The 19,608-nt window shown below is 42.1% G+C and overlaps 1 protein-coding gene and 2 pseudogenes across 2 annotated transcripts in view; all 3 read left to right on the top strand.

Moving 5' to 3' along the window:
* Positions 1-19,608, top strand: part of HIP1 (huntingtin interacting protein 1) — a 128,602-nt gene that overhangs the window by 76,481 nt on the left and 32,513 nt on the right. For both annotated transcript variants that reach the window (XM_039849323.1, XM_039849324.1), the window contains exons 2-5: positions 6,361-6,424; positions 9,748-9,890; positions 10,149-10,205; positions 16,273-16,353. In XM_039849323.1, the coding sequence (XP_039705257.1) occupies positions 6,361-6,424; positions 9,748-9,890; positions 10,149-10,205; positions 16,273-16,353 (345 nt within the window). The remainder of the gene's footprint in view (positions 1-6,360; positions 6,425-9,747; positions 9,891-10,148; positions 10,206-16,272; positions 16,354-19,608) is intronic.
* On the top strand, positions 3,540-3,658 carry LOC120591845 (uncharacterized; annotated as a pseudogene).
* LOC120591886 (uncharacterized) lies at positions 15,483-15,601 on the top strand (annotated as a pseudogene).

Below are 19,608 nucleotides of genomic sequence, written 5' to 3'. Positions count from 1 at the left end.
CCCTGAAATCCAAAGCCTTCCATCGTCTGAGTGTAAAAATGAGAATGGACCTAAAAGTCATCTAATCCAGCCTGAACTGATCAGTTTTTTTCACAATAAACCTGAGGAGATACTGCCTCATTTCTGCCTGTATGCTTCTAATAATGGAGAACTCTCTCTTTCATGAGACAACTTTAAGTTTATCCAGAAATGGCCAAACTATAGTTGTACCCATTGATCTAGGTTTGAGCCTTTGGACTTTTCTTCCTTCCACATGACTACTCTTCAGAATATTGATATTCCTTTAAATTTTCTTCAGGTCCCAGGTCCAACCCAATCCAGGTCACTCCCTTTTAAAAGGGGTCTAGTCTGTCAGTTTCCCTCTATGAAGCCTAAAATTGAATAGTGTTTTTACATGTGAATTGATCTGCCCCCTCCCTCATCCCAAACACTATACTCCTTTTAATTCATCAGATCTTAGACTTGCGTTTTGGCCAACCATATAAAAATAGTGCTTATATTAAGCTAGCCCCCAAATAAAATACCTAAATCATTTTTACAAGTGCTGCTTTGAGGCACATCTCCCGTGTGCCAGTGAGTTTAGATCTAAATATAGGAAATTACCTTTCTATCTACTGGATTGTATCTTGTGAAGTTTAACCCATTTTTCCAGTCTGTGGAAATTGTTTGGATTCTGATTCTGTCTTTCTGTGGTGTGGAGGGCCGTGTCTAGTGTGGGGATTGTGATCCAGTGCCAGAGCCATAGAGCCACAGCAAGGGTCTGAGTCCCAGCTCCACTCTGCCTGGTTGAGCGGCCTTGGGCAATTTGCTTAGACTTTCTAAGCCTTGGTTTTCTCATCTGTAAAATGAAAATGACTAGTACTAATGCTCGCCTACTCATCGGATATAGAGTTACAAGACTTTAATGAGATAATCCATACAAAATGCTTCTTAGCACAGGGCCTGGTCGTAAGCACTCATCAGCTGCCATTACCTTGATGATTATAACCATGCTACTGCTAGTTCACACACCTTCGTTCTTTTAAAAATGGCCATTTCTCCCCCCAAATCCTCCTGGCATCATAGTCCTTTGCTTACAGTGTCCCTTTAGCCTGGTTTTAGGTTCAAAACCTCTACAGCATCTTGGGTTCTTTCCTCTGCTGTGTCTCCTGTAACTGGAAGCTCCTATTGGCTCCTAGTAAAACTCATTTTATAGCCCACTTAATATTGGGTTCTTTCCATTTTTCATTTCCTTCATTTTGGTTGAGGCTTGTATTCTTTCACTTCTCTGCTATTAACAGTTTCCTCCTTCAACTCGCTACCTCCAGGTTCCACCCTCCTCTACTCCAGCTTTCACACTGCCGCTGGCCAGTCTTCTTCCAGCTGCTTCTGCCTTATCCTGCCGGCTCAGAAGCCTTCTGGCCTTCCACACCCAGTACCACCTCCCTTTCTGGTTTCATTCCCCTTCCTCCCTTGTACACACGCTGCCCTCCGGCCAAACCTGCCTGCCTGTTCCAGGCCTTTATGCTCTGTTGCCTTTCCTCATTGTGGTTCCTCTGCCTGGGCGGCCTGTCCTCCGTACAGACCTGGCCCCTGTGAACCCCTCCATGGTTCAGGGCTGTGCTTGCAGGTCCAGCTGACCAGGGTTGGAAGTGAATTGTATGACCTTAGGCAAGTGGCTTAGTCTGTCTTTGCAAGAATAATAAGTGCCCCCGAGTTTGCACGCAGCGCAAATAAGAGAAGTAGGTAAATCACAGAGGACAGCACCTGACACAAGTTACCCCTCTCTTCCTCTAAGAAGTCTTCCCTGAGCAGCATCACCATTTCAAAGGATTTCTCCCTCCTTAAACATTTAGAGCACAGAACATGTCCAAATTTCAGCCATCTCCCCACTCTTCACACAGTGTTATAGGTATAAACTCATGGTATATTATTTTATGTTGCTTAAAGGAGTTTTAAGGACTTTTATTTATTTATTTATTTTGTGATCAGGGTTTGTAATGATCACAAGCTTGAGTACTTGGTCGATCAGTATAAATAAATATTTATGGAATAAATCTAAATCTTACCTATCACAGGTCCTCCCTCAAGGCCCTGATGTGGTTTCTAGCATTTCTGACCAACATGGGTTTCTCTTTTTTCCTAACAGCCTATACCACTTGTCTCTCTCAACTGCCATAGAGCTTGACCACCTTACTGGATATTGGTCTCTTGTTGCCAGTTTACATGTTTATGTCCCTTATAATTCCTTACAGGTTGCAGGCAACCTTTAAGGGCTCAGCAAGTGTGGTAACTTCACTGAGAGCTCTCTCTGCAGCCAGGATCTTGTCATTGTCCTGGAGTCTGGAGAAATGTAGTTTAAACTACTGTAACTCATCTGAGGAAATCTGAAGAAAAGAGAATGGCCCAGGACAAGCCTGGGAACAGAAGTTGAGTAGTAAGGTCCAAGGAAGGATTTATTAAGAAGAAGCTGGAAGCACTTGGCTTCTATGGGACATAAGTACTGCTTCACTGGGAGATATTTGGGGAATAAACTTTTTACTTCTTTCTTGTAGCATCTCTCATATGAGATTCCATCTTTACTGGTCTCACTGCTGCCTTGACAGCCAACAGCTATGCTCAGTAGAGCCCCACATCATGTGCTAGAGGGAAGAAGGAAAGGGGCATCTGTACTCTCCTTGTCCTTAGGAGGACCGGTCTGATGGGGAAAAGACCCGGTATTAGTGTTTGGGGCTGCTATAACAAATTAACAAAAATTGGGTGGTTTAAAACAACAGGAATTTCTTCTCTCACAGTTTTGGAGGCTAGACGTCCAAAATCAAGTTGTCAGCAGGGCCATGCTCCTGAAGTTTCCAGGGAAGAATCCTTCCATTCCTCTTCTAGCTTCTGGTGGTCGTGGTCGTCTTGATGTTCCTTGGCTTGTAAACATCACTCTAATCTCTGCCATCATTTTCACATAGCCTTCTTCTCCCTGTGTGTTTCTGTGTCCCTGTGTCTCCACATGTCCTTACAATCCAGCCTGACCTCATCTTAACTAATGCACCTGCAAAGACCCTATTTCCAAATGAGATCACATTCATAGGTACAGTGGATTTGGACCTCAACATATATTTTTTTTGAGGAGGACACAATTCAATCCACAACAGAGCTTATGTTGTTAAAGAGTTGAGTCTGGTAGGAAGAAAAAAAAACATATGTGAAAAAGTGGACTTAACACATCCAAACATTACATAAACTAGATACAAAGGAACATCTCAGTAAAGCCGTGAATAACCTATTTTATACCATATATATATATATACTACATGTATGTATATATTATGTATGTTTGTGTTTTTTCCAGATAAAGACTCAATGTAAAAAACAAACAATAAAACACTTAGAAAAATATGTAAGAGCCTACTAGGGGCAGGAGAAACCTTAAGTAAACAGAGAGGCCGTAAAAGACGCTATGGACACACTTAACTATATAATGCAATTGACAATCATAAGAACAGATATGAAGATACTCGGAACTCACTAGCAGTCCAGGAAACACAAATTAAATAATGATGAAAGGTGTCTACGGCTGTGCCACTCTGAACAAGCCCGATCCTGTCTGATCTCGGAAGCTAACCAGGGTTGGGCCTGGTTAGTACTTGGATGGGAGACCACCTAGAAAGACCAGGTGCTGTAGGCATAAAAAATTAAAAAATAAGAGATTGTAAGCTGACAAGGTCCTTGCAATCTGTGGGGTCAACCAAGGGTTGCCTTGCCTAAAATAAATAAATAAATAGAATAAAATAATGATGAAATGTCACTACATACATGAGACCCAATAAAATGACAAGCCATAACTCCTGTTGTTGGTGGGGATGCTTTTGTACATTGTCAGCCAAAAGTTGAATTATTGGAGCCTTTTTAGAAAGCGAGATGACAACCTTACTTGGATCCTGATAATAATAACTGCAAGAAAACTTTTTTGTTTTGATACAATAGGGAAATATGAGCATTAACTAGCCATTTGATGATATTAAGGACTTACCTTTAAAATTTTAGGTGTGATCATAGTATTATGGTTAATTTTTAGAGTCCTTTCTTTTTCTTAGAGGTTCATGCTGAATATTTACTGATAAAATTATATAACACCTGGGAATTTACTTTAGATAATCCAGGAAGCAAGGGGATCAGTGGCTGATGGTATGTATAAAGCAAGGCTCAACGCACTGCAGGTACAGCTGAATCCAGACCACCACCTGGTTTTGTAAATAAAGTTTTATTGGAATGTAGCCACACTCATTCAGTTATATATTCATTTAGTATCACTGAGGATGCTTTTGCGCTACAGCAGCAGAGCTGAACAGTTGCAATGGAGATCATATGGCCTGCAAAGCCTAAAATATTTACATATTAACTGCTCTTTATGGAACACCTTTGCCACTCATTGTCCATCAGGAAGCATGTTTGGCTACAAGTTTATAATGGCTGATGCTGGGGACTGACAATGTGAAGGCTTATTAGATTAGTCTTCATACTTATCTGATCTGTGTTTGGACTTTTCTATAATGAAAAGTTAAAAAAAAAATCTTTGGCCCAATAATCTCACTAATAGGAATCTCTTAGAAATAAAAGCATCAGTTAATAAGAATATATGTATAAGGATATTGTCAACATAAGAAACTTCTAAACCTGTAGAGAATTTTAATGAGTTTCTTTGAACCAAACTGATGACAATTGCCAGGAAGCAAAATCACAATGGATTAAGAAAATGCTCCGGAGAATGGCAGTTTTGCAGCTTATTTTATACATTAGAATCAAAGAAGACACAAGGAGGGCTCCTTGGTGGTAGATTAAGGGGGCGGGAGAAAGCAAAGTGGGGAGATCTCTGGGACTGGATAAAAAATAAACCGGAGGGACACACACTTCTCTTACATTGGTGAGTACAAGAGAGTTAAGAATTAACATTTACAACGCAGAGAGATGGTATGTGGAGGACAAGATAACCATGAGGGGTTCTGTGGTCTCAGGCTCTGGTGCAGTGGGTTGGTTATGCCCTGAGGGGCCTGGATAAAAGGGATTACTCTGACATTCCAAGGATCTGTTATCTTAGATGCAAAAAGACAACAACAGGCTTACTTAAGGTAAAGGTTGACCTTTGTCAAGAAAGCTACAGGCCCAGGACGTGACTACCCACCATGACCTGCTTTTACTTAAAAATTTTTATGTTCAGACCATCCTATGTGGTTACTTTCAGTCTCTGAGATTGTAGGGGCCTGCCACATAGGCCTCCGCTGAGCTTGTCAGGTTTAGTATGTGGCCTTTTTTTTTTTCATCCACAATGTTTACTAGAATAGTTTACAGTGGTTAAAAAAACTGGAAATAAATCGCCTCGCAACACGAGAATGCCTATATAAATCATGTCCACCTGCACCATGGAATATGATGTCGTCTTGTTAAAGAATGAACTAGAGTTTTACTGGTCCGCTTGGTGAATTTTTCATATTTTCAAGTGGGAAAACATAATGTAGAAAAGTCTATACGTGACAGTCATCTTTTTTATAGAACAGTGGCAAAATTAACCCCTTTGGTATATAGGAGTATGTGTGTGTGTCTTCATGCGTGTAGAAGGCGGAACAGGTTGTTAACGTGGCTTGGGGTGGAATGACATCTGTGAAAGGGAAGCAAAGCAAAACAGAAAAGGAAAAACCTGTACTTAAAAAAGTCTACATGATATGATCCCATATATGTATTTGTATAAGTTAAATTCATATGTATACGTGCTTTGCTAAGTTAAGAAGAGTTATGGTTTTAAAACGACTGGGAAGGAGTGAATATTTTTAATGCCCTCGATGTAGTAAGGAAATAAAAGGGAATTTTATTAGGACTTGGCAAGTGCCCAAGAATAGGAAAAGGAGACAGGAGTCACCTGGACCAGCTACGGAAGGCTCCATGGAAGGTTCTAGCAGTGAGAGAGGAGCGGCTGGATGATCTTTGGGCCACAGTCAGTCCCTGATCTCAGCGCCTCTTCCTCCTGCTCCCAGAGAAATAATGTTTCCCTGGGGGATGAAAAAGCATCCCTTTGTGCAGCCTTTAATTGCCATGTTGTTGTGCCAAGTGAATGAGTGGCAGGCGGGCATGGCAGCTGGGCACAGCCAATGCCAGGCAGCAAAGCCCGCTGCCCTAGGACAGCCTGGGCCAGCTGGCCTGGGAGCGCTGCCCACCTCTGCCCCTCATCCCCCAAGGCCTTGCATGGGACTGTGGGGAGGAGGGGTCTGTGGAGAGGGAGAGAGAAGTCATTGGTGTGAGAGAAAAGGGTGGGACATCTGGGAGGCTCTCGGCCACTCTCAGAAGCTTATTCATCTCATCCTCCTTTCCCCGCTCTCCCTCCTTCTTGTTTTTCAGACTGTCAGCATCAATAAGGCCATTAATACACAGGAAGTGGCTGTAAAGGAAAAACACGCCAGAAATATCCTTTTGGATGTTGCTTGGAATACCGATCCTGAGGGGGGTCAAATTGTGGGGTCAGGGTGAGGCGTACTTGCTCAGCTGCAAGAAGGGAACCCCCACACAGGCCAGGCCCCTGCAGGGTTTGAGCATCCTCATCGGCAGCAGCTGGCCTCAGAGACCACAGCCCATCAGGGTGGAAGGCACCAAAATGGCCTCCTAGCCTGGTCCTTCGAAGTTTACTGAAGATCCTGCTCCCCTCCCAGGACTTTAGCTTTCCAGAACTGCCTAGTCTTTGAAGTTACTTTCTTTTGAGATGCTTTCTCAGGGCATAGCAGGGATTTTCACCTATGCCATCAAGGTACTCCATAGGGCCACCCGACCACCCCCTTGGGGACATGATCATCTCAACTTCTGTGAGCATGACAGCAGAACAGAGGTCGGAGTGATTGGCCTTAAGCCAATGCAGGCATTCACCCTAAGCCAGAAGGGGAGAAGAAAGGGGACCTCAATCAGGGTGGTTTAGGGAACTGGTAACTTGAAGGTTTTCACCACACCAGGTTGGCAGAAGCGCTGGGTGTCCACCACCATGAGACTGTGGCTTTGGAGGGAAATGTAGGGAGCTCTCCAGATGGTGGATCCCTGGGGATCTGCTCCTGAGGTGTGGAGTCCAGGAGCTGGAGGGCTGAATTTCCCAGGGCCAAAGGAGAGGCTGCCAGTGGGGCTGAGCCTTGATCTGTGTGTGTTCCAGGAGTGGAGCAGGGCGTGGGTCAGCACAAGCGGAGGCTGGGCTTCTGTCAGGGATGGACAGTTCCTTCTTGCCTGGGCTCATCATGGTGGCTGCACCACAGTCAGGCCAGAACATCTGGTCTTGAAGCCATCCCACCTCAGTCCCCGGAGGAGACCCTCCAGGTTAGATCCCTAGAACTGGCAGGCCCTCAGGAAAGACTGCTAACAGAATGTACTGCTCTTTACTGGAGTGAAAGCAGCTTGTCTTTAGCAGGAGGATGCTTTGGTTGGAATTAGGGCTTTGCTGTGGGATGAAGGCTATAGAACCTTTCCTGCGTACCCCAGAAGCTTGCCCGACTGAGCCTAGCTAGACCTTACCTTTTTATTCCCAGAAAGACACAGTCCTTTTGCCTTATTAAGTCAAGAAAACCAAACCCAGAAGTCTTCATTATAAGTGGCCCAATTGATTTTTTCAGAGGGAATTGCCCAGTCCTGCTAAGGATTTGTGATCCATCTGATTGGAAATAGGAAGTAAGAGAGAGATGGTTGTCATAGGCTGGTGTGCTCCTCTGGATGGGGAATTGGGACAAAGAGAACCAGGCCTACAGTGGCAGGGTCACGTCACACCCCTCCAGGGAGGCTGCCTGGGTCAAAGAAGGGACACTGGAGGGAGGGTCTAGAATCTCACCTTGAGCTCTCTAGCTCACTCTGGACCTTGAGTGGGCCCCGTAGGGCCTCCAAAAGCTATAGTTGTCTTGTCTGTTAGACAAAAGAGTTGGCCGAAGATTTCAAAGTTCTCACGTTCCAGTTCTAACATTCTGTGCGTCTCTCTGATTCACAATTTTTAAATGGTAGATAAATGTTGAAAAGATCAGCTCCTTACAATAGGGTTTTAAAGCCTCGTTAATGATATCACGAAACATTCTTTATTGATTCTTTTAAAGAGCATCAGCCACCCTGATGCTTCTGACTTCAGAAATGCCATGCAGACAACTGTTATCCTGGGCACCTAATTGGTGAAACAGGTTGCCCCCTCCTCTCCATAGTATCCACTTCCAGAGGGCCAGGGACTGAGTCTTATTTTTCTCTCTGTCCCTGCGTGCATTTACAATGCCTAACACATCATGGGTGCATTAAAATGCTTATAAAAATCAAAGATGGACGGAAAGGTCTTCTTGCCTCTTTCAAAGTTGGGATGCTCAGCTAGTTCCATACCTGCTCTGGCTTCCGTCTCGGCAAACTGCTCTGAGGTAAAATAACCACAGTCAGCATGAGTCAGCAAATGAGAGAGAAGGCCGCTACCTGTCTCTCCTCTTAGCTTCCTTCTAGACTGAGGACCTGTGTTTTACGTGAAAATGTAAGTTATTTCAGAAATCACTCTAAGACCAAAAGCTAATTTCAGCTTCCAGACCCAAGAGTCCGTTTTCAAGCCCATTCTTCTCAAGATGCAAATTTCAGTCTAGGGAAGGAATTTCATGATACCTTGCAGCTCAGAAGCAAAACAGCACGTGTTCTAGTTGAATCATATAGTTTGTGACTTGAGAAAAGTCTTTGTCCTAAATGGCACTGTGCTTCTTTCTTGAGCCTTAGTAAAGAACCTAAAGTTCTAAGGAAAAAACTATACTTGGGGTTGATGGTGCCCAGTTACTGGGCATATGAGGTCTGTTTAAGTAGAAAATTACAAAAGAAATGTAAAAAGGCCTCACTAATTACAGAGGTCTGGAGTAGTAACTTAAAGGCGTGTGAGGCCAAGTGGACGTTTATTACACTTAAACTGTGTCAGGCAGTCCCTGGGTGATGGGTATGGTTTGGACTTGGCCTCTCAGGAGGACGTGGCCCCAGGATTCCACATACAGGAGTTCAAGGTGTTGGCAGGTGAAGGCACCCCTGAAATGAGGCCAGGAAGGTTTATAGAAGAGGTGGGGTGTAAGAGTCATTTTAAGTTTGGGGGAAAGACACTTTGAACAAAGACTGCTGCTTTCAGGGCAAGAGCAGAGTGCCTAATGGAGTGGAGTCAGGTGCTGCTGGAAGAGGAGCCGAGGGTGCCAGTTGGCCAGGTTGTGGGGTCCCCAGCAGGGGCCAGGGCCTTTGATGAAGAGCTGAAGCATGTCCTTGCTTTTAAATAATGGATAAGGGAATAGTTTGAGAAACTGTAATGTGTTGTTGAAATGTTAGCTGTAATTACTCCCCCAAAGATCCCATCACAAGCTCAGCATACTTAGAGGAAGGGCAGAGTCCATCTTTCCACAGTGAAGCCCGAATTCCAACCAAATCGTCTTCCTGCTAAAGGCAAACCAGGACCACTAATGGCCCAGCATGCACTTGTGCAAATTAGAAATAGACACCCCTCCCAAAAGACATTGTCATCTCTGTGGAGATTGTCTAATAAAATGGATTTTATTAGAGTGAGACACTTTATTGCCATTTGCCAAAAAATTGCCTGGATAAATGTATAGATCCATGGTGTCTTAGTTATAAGTAATGTCCCCTCCTAGGTAGTGCCACTGTGCCCTGAGCAACTACACGACCTCCATAGTGGCCTGTTGCAGGCTTGACCCCAAGGATTGGCTTCCTAAGGCTGGGCCTGTGCCTTTGTTTTCCGTGACTCTCCCTCACCGTGTATTCTGGGCACCCACCATGAGAAAGGGGCGCAGACCTTTTGGTCTGTTGTCAACCGGCTGCCCCTTTCCAGCAATGCTGTGCTCTGCTGGAAGTTCTGCCATGTGTTCCACAAACTCCTCCGAGATGGACACCCAAATGTGAGTTACTGGGGCTGCAGGGTATGGGCAGAGGGCCAGGAACCCAAATGGAGAAAGTGTGATTGCCTGGGCCACCAAAGCCACTGTCCATTCCTGCACTGAAGATGGCAACTGCCCCCTTCTCTTGGCCTTTTGTTTACTGATTAGAGGTGGGTTTGTCTCTCTCTGGTTGGCTTCTCTGCCCCGCCTCAAACCCATCTTTTACCATCCTCTGTCTCCTTTCTTTTTCTCTAATAAGCTGTTCTCTTCCCTCCCCAGGTCCTGAAGGACTCTCTGAGATACAAAAATGAGTTGAGTGACATGAGCAGGATGTGGGTGAGTTTGGGGATGCATCCAGAGGCTACCTGTGCCCCTTAATCTTCCTCAGAGGCCACTTGGACTATAGAATGTAACAAATTCATCTCTTTCAACTTGTTTAGGATTTCTCTCAGGAGCATTAGGGAGGGGTGAAGGGTACCCCCCAAATATTACCATGATACTCACAGTCCTACCCGGGGTCCCTGGAAGCTGTAGAGAAGTTCTAGGGCCTGGGAGCTTCTCCTGCCAATGGACCCTCATGTCACAACACTCTCTAGGCATTAAGATCCCTCAGCAGTGACATTGCCACAGTTCCCACTTCTTTCTGTCCACTAGTCCTATGTGGGCCACAGTATGTTGAGAACTACCATTCCCAATTCATAATGCCAGTGCCTTAGGATAAGGGAGGAGGTAGGTGTCAGTATCAGAAGCAGATTCTGATATCCAAGAAATATGTGTATGGATGAGGGGTAATCTGCATTTTGAAGTTAATTCCAATGTGTCTCTTTGCCCCCACTGGTTGAGAACTATAACTAGTCCTTTTCTTCAAATTGTTACCTATATCTGTCTGTACTCACAAAAATGTTAGCAATTGTGTAGTCCAGTCTACGCATTACAGATGACAAATATAGGCATAGAGAGGAAAGTGGCTTTTCCTAAGTCACAGGGCTAGTTAACGTGAACAAAGCTAAGAGTAGTCCCCAAACCTCCCAACTGGTGGCTAGAAAGCTTTCGTTATACGCCTAAACTTGTAGAGCTTAGGTCTTTTTCCTTTTTGTTAGAATTTTCCTGGTAAGTCTTTTCCCCTCCTTTTACTTTTGACTTTTCTATATTCTTATGTCTCAGAAATAACACTTGTAAATAGCAATTAGTTGGGTTTTGTTAATGATTTATTAAAAATGACAGTCTTTGTCTTTTAACTATGTATTAGCTCCATTTATATTTATCATAATGTTTAGATTATCATATGTTTAGATTTATATTTCTTATCTTATTTCGTGCTATTTGTTCCATCTGGTTCCATTTCTTTTTTTCTCATTCCTCATCTTCTTTTGGATTATTTTTTTCTCATTCTATTTGTCCCTCATTGCTAGTTGGGAGATTAAAAAAACTCTGCTTTTATGTTTTATTTTTTGGTATGTTATCTAATAATTACTAAATGTGTGTTTAGTTTATCAAGGTCTAAAATTCATATCTTTATCTGTTTCCTGTATCACACAAAGATCATAGAATATTTTAACTTTGTTCACTCCCTCTCAACTTGTATGTCATTGTCATGTATCTTAATTTTGGTTAAGTGTTTCTTTTTAAATCCTATAAAATATTTTACTTTAATTGTTTTATTTTATGCTCTTTATTTCTTCTTACATCTCAGGCCTTTCACCTGAGATCACTTTCTTTCTACCTGAATTATTTCCTTTAGAACTTTCTTGAGTGAGAGTGTGCTGGTGGCCGATAACCATTTTTACATGTTTGAGAATGTCTTTATTTCACTTTCATTCATGGAAGATATTTTCTCTGGGTTTAGAATTCTGCTATGATAGTTATTTTCTCTGATCACATGGAAGATATTATTCAAGATAACCTTCCATTGACTTCTGGCTTCTATCATTTTCATAAAGTCTGCTGAAGCCAACCTGTGTTTTTTTCCTGGCCATGTTGAAGACCTTAGCATGTGTCTAGGTGTGAATTTATTTTGGACTCTTTGGACTTCTTAAATCTGTGGACTAGTATCTTTCATCAGTTATGAAAAATTCTCATTGTTTCTTCAAATATTGCCTTTGCTCCTTCATTTTGTCTTTTCCTCTGAAATTTTGTTAGATGTATGTTAGACTTTCTCACTCTCTCTTCCATACCTTTAAACCACTATTTTTTTTTATACCTGTTTGTCGCTATACTTCATTCTGGATAATTTCATTAGATCTGGCTTTTAGTTCACTTATTACATCTTCATCTGGGTCTAATCTGTTATTAAATCTCTAAATAAGGTTTTCAATTTTAGCATAATTTTCACTTCTTGGAGTGCTTTTTTTTTTTCCAAATCTGATTGGCATTCTTTATATGTCCTGCATATATTTTAAAAGTCTCTTATTTATTTAGACATATTAGACATAGTGATTTTGAATATCGTTTTTTATACTTCCATTATCTAAAGTCGTTAGAGATCCGTTTCTGTCATCTATTGTTTTTGATGAATTTTGCTTATGCTATGTAGCTTTATTTCTGTGCGTAGTTATTTCTTACTGTGAGCTGCTCGTTTTCCTTGGAATTTTATTTGTGGGAATTCTTTGGTGTCTGTAATGAAGGCAAGTTACTCCAGAGAGAATTGTCATTTGCTTATATTGAGATTGTTCTAAATTCTCAGCTTAAGGTTTTGTCAATTCTGGGCAGATTCCCTTAAGGACTGGCTCATGGGTCCAGTTATCAGAAACAGTTTTCCCTCTCTCTGATCACAACAGTGATTTGAGGTGGTAGATATATGTGTCTGTATTTTCTTTTTCTTTCTTTTTTTTTGCAGTCCTCAGGGAGGACTCTTTCAGTGCAGGAGAGTGAATGTGTGTTATTTTCAATCTATTCTTTGTTCCCCTGTACTTAGGAAGCAGTCTCTTGGCTCTTCTGCTAGACTCTCAACTTGGGTAGGCCAGAGCCCTGCCTCCTGTTCATGGATTGGCCCTTGAGGCCCAGAAAATCAAAGTTTAGGTTCACCTGGTATGGCAAAATCTCCCCTTCCTCCCAACTTTATCACCCTGGCATTCCATTTACTTTCCCAGTATCTGTGTATACTCAGTCCCCTGCCTGAAGATTCCTTATTCTCTTGTTAGTTCATTCATGCCTTCAAAAAATTTTAATATTTTGCCCAATATTGCTAATAGTTTTTAGTGGGAAGGTCAACCCAGGTACCTAATCTGCCTTATTCAAAATATAATTCCTTTAGGTCTTTTTTTCCCCTGCGTAGTCTGTCTCTTCATTCGCCCAAGAGTTTCTGAAGTTAGAAACCTCTTTTACCTTATTATTTTTTAAATTAAGACCTTACCTTTTAAAGCAGTTTTAGGTTAACAGCAAAATTGAGTAGAAAGTACAAAGATTTCCCACAGACTCCCTGCCCCTACCCCATGCACACCTTCCCCTATTATCAACATTCCCCACTAGAGTGGTATATTTGTTACAACTGGTGAACCTACATTGACACATCATAATCACCTAAAGTTCATAGTTTACATTACAATTTATTCATGATGTTGTATATTTTATGGGCTTAGACAAATGTATAATGACGTGTATCAATCATTATGGTATCATACAGAATATTTTCACTGACTTAAAAATCCTCTGCATTCTACCTATTCATCCCTACCCCATCCTCCCACATGTGACCCCTGGCAACCACCAATCTTTTTACTGTCTCATAGTTTTGCCTTTTCTAGACTGTCATATAGTTGGAATCATATAGAATGTAGCATTTTTAGACTGGTTTCTTTCATTTAATATGTATTTAAGCTTCCTCCATGTCTTTTAATGGCTTGATAGCGCATTTCTTTTTAGCACTCAGTAATAGTCCATTGTCTGGACATACCACAGTTGATTTATCCATTCACCTACTGAAGGACATCTTGGTTGCTTCCAAGTCTGGGCAATTATGAAAAAAGCTGCTGTAAACATCCATGTATATGTTTTTGTTTAGACGTAACTTTTCAACTCCTTTGTGTAAAAACCAAGGAGTACCATTGCTGAATCGTGTGGTAAGAGTATGCTTAGTGTTGTAGAAACTACCAAAATCTTCCAAAGTGGCTGTACCATTTTGTATTCTCACCACTATGAATGAGAGTTTCTATTGCTCCATATCCTCAACAGCATTTGGCGTTGCAACTGTTCTGGATTATAGCCATTCTAATAGGCGTGTAGTGCTACCTTGCTTCAATTTATATTTTTCTGGTGACATAGGATATGGAGCATCTTTTCATATGTTTATTTGATTATATATATCTTCTTTGATGAGATGTCTGTTAAGGTATTTTGGCCCATTTTTTAATTAGATATTTTTCTTATTGTTGAGTTTCAAGAGTTCTTTGTGTATTTTGGATAACAGTCTTTTATCAGATGTGTCTTTCACAAATATTCCCTCCTTCCCATCTGTGGTTTATCTCCTTATTCTCTTGACATTGTCTTCTGCAGAGCAAAAGTTTTTACTATTAATGAAGTTCAGCTTATCAATTGTTTCTTTATGGATGGCGTCTTTGTGTTATATCTAAGGAGTCATAATCATACTCAAGGTCACCTGGGTTTTCTCATGTGTTATCTTCTACGAGTTTTATAGTTTTGCATTTTACATTTAATTCTGCAGTCCATTCATCTTTTACTTTTTGATCCTTATGCTTTTTCATATGAAGTATAGTTATCTTTGATGGTGAGAATATTTTTGCTTCTTTTTCTGCTTTTTTGTACTTTCTGATTTTTCTCCCGATAAATAAGTGTAATATAAAAATTAATAAAATATGGATTTTCACAGACAATATATTATGAAATACTGTCATCTCTGGCACTGGTATTTTTAACCTCTGATTACTCAACTCCCTTTGAGGCATGTTTCAGTGCAGTTCTTTATTCTAGAGGATATAGATGCATTTAAAAGAAAACAGAGAAGTCAAAACTCATGGGGGAGCCATAGCTATTCAGTTTTAAGGGTTCTTTGTACCCCCGCATCCCTCCCTCTTATGTACATAACTGGGAGTTGCCAGAATTGTTCTGCTAATCATAGCTTCTTCCTAAATACTCAGGACATGACTACATGGGCAGACTCCATGGGAAGACTTATGCTTCACCTGCTAGGACTAGTCCTATTTCAAATCCTCACCCATTCATAATATCGTAGATGCTTGTAGTCCTTTGGAGTCCATCTGGAAGAGGGGTTTACTCTCCTGTGCTTAGAGAAACAGAAGGAAGGAAATAGCCCATAGCCAGACTGTGATTACTAAGAGTAGGAGACTTAAAAATCTTTAAAAAGTAGCCTTGTCCGGAATTTATACAAAGGAAGTCCTCATGTTTATACACAAGATTATACTGTTAGAATGTTCATTGAAACATAGTTTATAATAAAAAAGAAAAAAAAAACTTGCTTACAACTAAAATGTACAGCAATAAAGAGTTGGTTTAATAAATTATAGTACGTACTTATAATGTACTAGGTAGGCACTAAAAATAATGATACAGAAGAAAATTTAAGAAGATAGAAAAAAATTGTAGCATGTTAAGTAAAAAAGAAGTTGATTTCAGTTTATACTTGAAAATAAAGGTGGAGTCTACGGCCATGCCACCCTGAACAAGCCCAATCCCATCTGATCTCGGAAGCAAAGCAGGGTCAGGCCTGGTTAGTACTTGCATGGGAGACCGCCTAGGAAAACCAGATGCTGTAGGCGTAAAAAAAATAAAAAAATTAGAGATCGTAAGCTGACAAGGTCCTTGCAATCTGTGAGGTCAACCAAGGGTTGCCTCACATAAAAATGTTTTTTTTTTAATTTAAAATATTTAAAAAAAAAAAAGAATGGTGGAGCACAGAGGATTTTTAGGGCAATGAAACTACTCTGTATGATATTGTAATGGTAATCCATGTCATTATATATTTGTAAAATATATTTGTACATAGGATGTACAATACAAAGAGCGAACCCTAATGTAAAATTTACTTTGGATGATAATGGTACGTCAGTGTAAGTTCATCAGTTGTAACAAATGTCTCACTCTGATGCGGGATGTTGACAGTAGGGAAGGTTGTGTACGTGTAAGGAGTATACAGGAAACCTCTATACTTTCTGTTTCATTTCATGAAAACTATTCTAAAAAATAGTCCATTTAAATTGAAAAAAGAAAATAACACCTTGTACCCCAAAATGTTAGGCATGATTATATCTGGTATTTAGATTAAGTGTGATTCGTTGTACTTCTCTATATTTTCCAATTCTTTAACAATGGACATTTATTTTTATAATCAGAAAAAAATACATTTTTAAAAAATGAAGTCCTGGCTGTAGGTCTGTCAACTTGAATGTTCCTAGTGTTGACATCTTACTTTATTTCCTCTTCCTGGAAGGGCCACCTGAGTGAGGGTTATGGACAGCTTTGCAGCATCTACCTCAAACTGCTGAGAACGAAGATGGAATACCACACCAAAGTGAGTCTTTGACAATTCTGCTCCCCCTGCAGTCTCCTCAGCACCTCAGTGACCTTAATTGTCAGGTCTTTCAGGTAATAAGAGGAAACATTTGATAGGGTGACCGTGGTCAGGCCCCGGGATGTGGCCCACGTCATCTGCACCTTTTGTTCCTCACTGTGCAATTAGAAAGAGGAATCCTATCCAGCAGTTTGCCTTATGAAAATGTTTTAAAGGCACTGACTTTACTGTTAATAAAAACAGTTCTTTCATTTATATAGTGAGTTTCTACACAGAACCTTCTTTTATTCAATATATGACTTTAGTCACTATTTCTTATGCACTTAATGATGTAAAACTGTATGCTCGGTACCAAGTGGCATATAAGAATAAGTAAAAGTGTCAGCTCTCTAGGAGTTTACAGATTCGTTGGAAAGAGAAAGCTTACGTATTTGCAATAGCTGTGTATAGTGCAAAGCAGCTGCGTGTGCCTGTGGAAAAATGCTTGAGATGTTCTGAAATGACAGAGGGTTATAGTGTCTGAAAGGATGAGATGAAGGAAGTGGGGCTTGAGATGGACCTTGAAGGATGGGTGTGTTGTTAACATGGTGGGGAAGAATGGCATGCCATGTGGGAGAAAAACCGCCCAAATTAGGGAGCTGGCAGTGGAAATGGAGAAGAGAGGCGATTTAAAAGGAAGTAACATAATTTAGTGGCTTTTATCTCCATTATCTTTTATGAGCTTGAGAGGTAGCTTTGATTCTTTGAAAACATCCTAGTCTGTTAAACCTTTTCTGTACATCGCTTAATTGTCACAATAATCCTATAAAGTAGGTATTAATTATATCCTAGGAATTCGAGACTCAGGAAGTGGTTGAATCCCTTGCCTGAGTCACATAGCTCCTCAGCGGTAAGGTGGAGATTTGACCTGTGTGACACTACAGCCCGTGCCGCTTTGTGGCCTCCCTTCCCTCCCCTCACGTCTCACTGAGTGCCTGCCCAGGGCCAGGACTAGGTAGCTCTGAAGAGAGAAAGGTGAATAGACTTTGTTCCTGCCTTCAGGAATTGTAATTTGGTTGGAAGAGAAGTGGTAGAGGGAGACAAGATAGTACAGTAAGGACGAGAATTGAAAGAAGCAGAAGTTGGTACAAAAGCACATAAGGGGGTGTCTAGCCCAGACTCAGACAACCAGGTAGGCTTCTCAGAGGCAGTGACACCTGAGTTCAGTCATAGGGTATTACAGTTATCTGTGCTACAAAACACATCACCCCAAAACTTAATGGCTTGCAACAACAATCCTTTGTTATCTATCACACTTTTGGTTTTTCAAGAGTTCTGGAAGGGCTTGGCTGGGCAGTTCTGGCTGGAGGTCTCAGGCAGTTGAAGTCAGATACTGGTTGGAGCTGCAACAGTGTGGGGCTGGCCTGGCATCACTCTCTTCATGAAGACTCAGGGCTAATCAGGGCTTCCTCACAGCCTAGTGATTTTCCCAAGGAAACAAGGTAATAGGGCATGGCATTTTTGAAACCTAGCTCAGTAGTCACAAAGCATCCTCCCCACTGTCCTATATTGGCTGAGGCAGTCACAGAGGTCCCTAGATTCAAAGAGAAGGGACAGAGACCACATCACTCAAGGGAGAAATGTCAGAGTTACATTATAAAGAGAGCATATTTAATAGGATACATTATGGCAGCAATATTTGGAAAATAGCCTGCCCTCTGACCCCACAGTTCCCCACCATCTGTGGAATACACTTGCCCCTCCCCCAGACCTACCTGCCACATAGTGGGTAGAGGGGAGAGGGCTGACAAAAAAGGGTGGGGTAGGCATTCCAGGCAGAGGAATCAGCTGTCAACAGTAGGATGAGGCCCAGGACACTTTGGTGTTCTGTGCATGTGGAACTTGCAGTAGATCTACATTAGTGTGTGAAACAGGCAAGGTGGAGAGCAGCAGGCGACTGGGTGGGTGCTCGAGACCATCCCAGTTGCAGAGTGGAGGGAGGACTTGGGGAGAGCCAGGCTGTCAGCATAGAAGGTGGTGAGAGCCAATTAGGACACTTATCCATGAGACAGACAAAAGATGGAACTTCCTAAAGTCTAGCAGGAAAGGAAGAGAGAAGGGGCAATAGCTAGAAGGAGATGGGGGACCATGGGAAGACTTGGGCAACAGGAAGAGGGACCGGAGTGTAGGGAGATGGAGTAGGACTTGGGGAGCTCTGGATTTTAGGCTCCGAGAAAACAGGACAGGTATGCCTGTCTCCTTGTGTCCTGTGCCTGGCCAGCATCTAGCCTAGAACAGGTGCTCAATCAGGATTTGTTGGATGAGTAAGAAAATGAACCAGAACCCAGATCGGATCCAATATACACAGGAGGGGCAGATCCAGAGTTAGGGAAGAAGCAGCTCTTCTCTGTTGAAGTTAAAGGAATGGAAAGACAGCTGGGTATGGAGGGGTAAAGCAGGGAAGGGAGTGGGACACAGGAGCTGAGGGGGTTACCAATGACGTACCAGTGATGTGCCGTCACACCAGGACGATGGCTTCTGCTGGGCACCAGGTTTGAGAGCCAGTTATTGATGGGAAGGGGAACCATCAGGCAGTGGCGAGGACACTAAGGCTAGAGAACTTGACTTAATAGTGACTCCAGCTGTGAGTCCTCCAGGGACATTTGGTAGCTGATCCTAGGCACAGAGTATTGACAAAAATCCAGGCCCGCCAGGTTTAACAAGTGGAAGGACAGGCAGCAAGAAAGGTGAGGGCTTGGGGGAAGGGGCCCAGATCCCCATGATTTCCAGATTGAGAGAGAAAATAAATACAGCCAGAAGGGATAGTAAGGGAACTGACTGTCTCTGAGACAGAGGAGCCAGTGGTGGGCCCGAGGGCAGGTGAGGACTGCAAAGGCAGAAGGCAGGGTGTTGTAGCCAGAGTGAGGTGCCAAAGTGGAGGGTTTCTGTCTTCAGAGCCTAAAGTATTCACACTGGAATTCAGGACCCCCCTTGCTGGACTGGTCATCTTCCTCCCTATGCCAACCTGCACCTTTCCCTTGGCCTTGGGTTCCATCCACTTCAGACAGACCACACTGAGGAGGAGATAATAGTACAGATGCTCAAATGATTGATGATACAAAATAATTTCTCCTGACTTTGTGGGTGCATTATGTACTCTTTATCTATCTTCAAGTGTATTTTATTAATTATATTTTGCTGAGGCTAATACTAGAATGGCTTTGCCTTCCCTGAAACCACAACAGCAGTTTCGGGAAATGGCCCCAGGACAGTGGG

The sequence above is a fragment of the Pteropus medius genome, unplaced genomic scaffold (genome assembly GCF_902729225.1).
Source record: "Pteropus medius unplaced genomic scaffold, Ma_sr-lr_union100, whole genome shotgun sequence".
Classification (NCBI taxonomy): domain Eukaryota; kingdom Metazoa; phylum Chordata; class Mammalia; order Chiroptera; family Pteropodidae; genus Pteropus; species Pteropus medius.
Note: the sequence above shows the minus strand (reverse complement) of the source record. Positions and strands in the feature narration are given on the sequence as shown.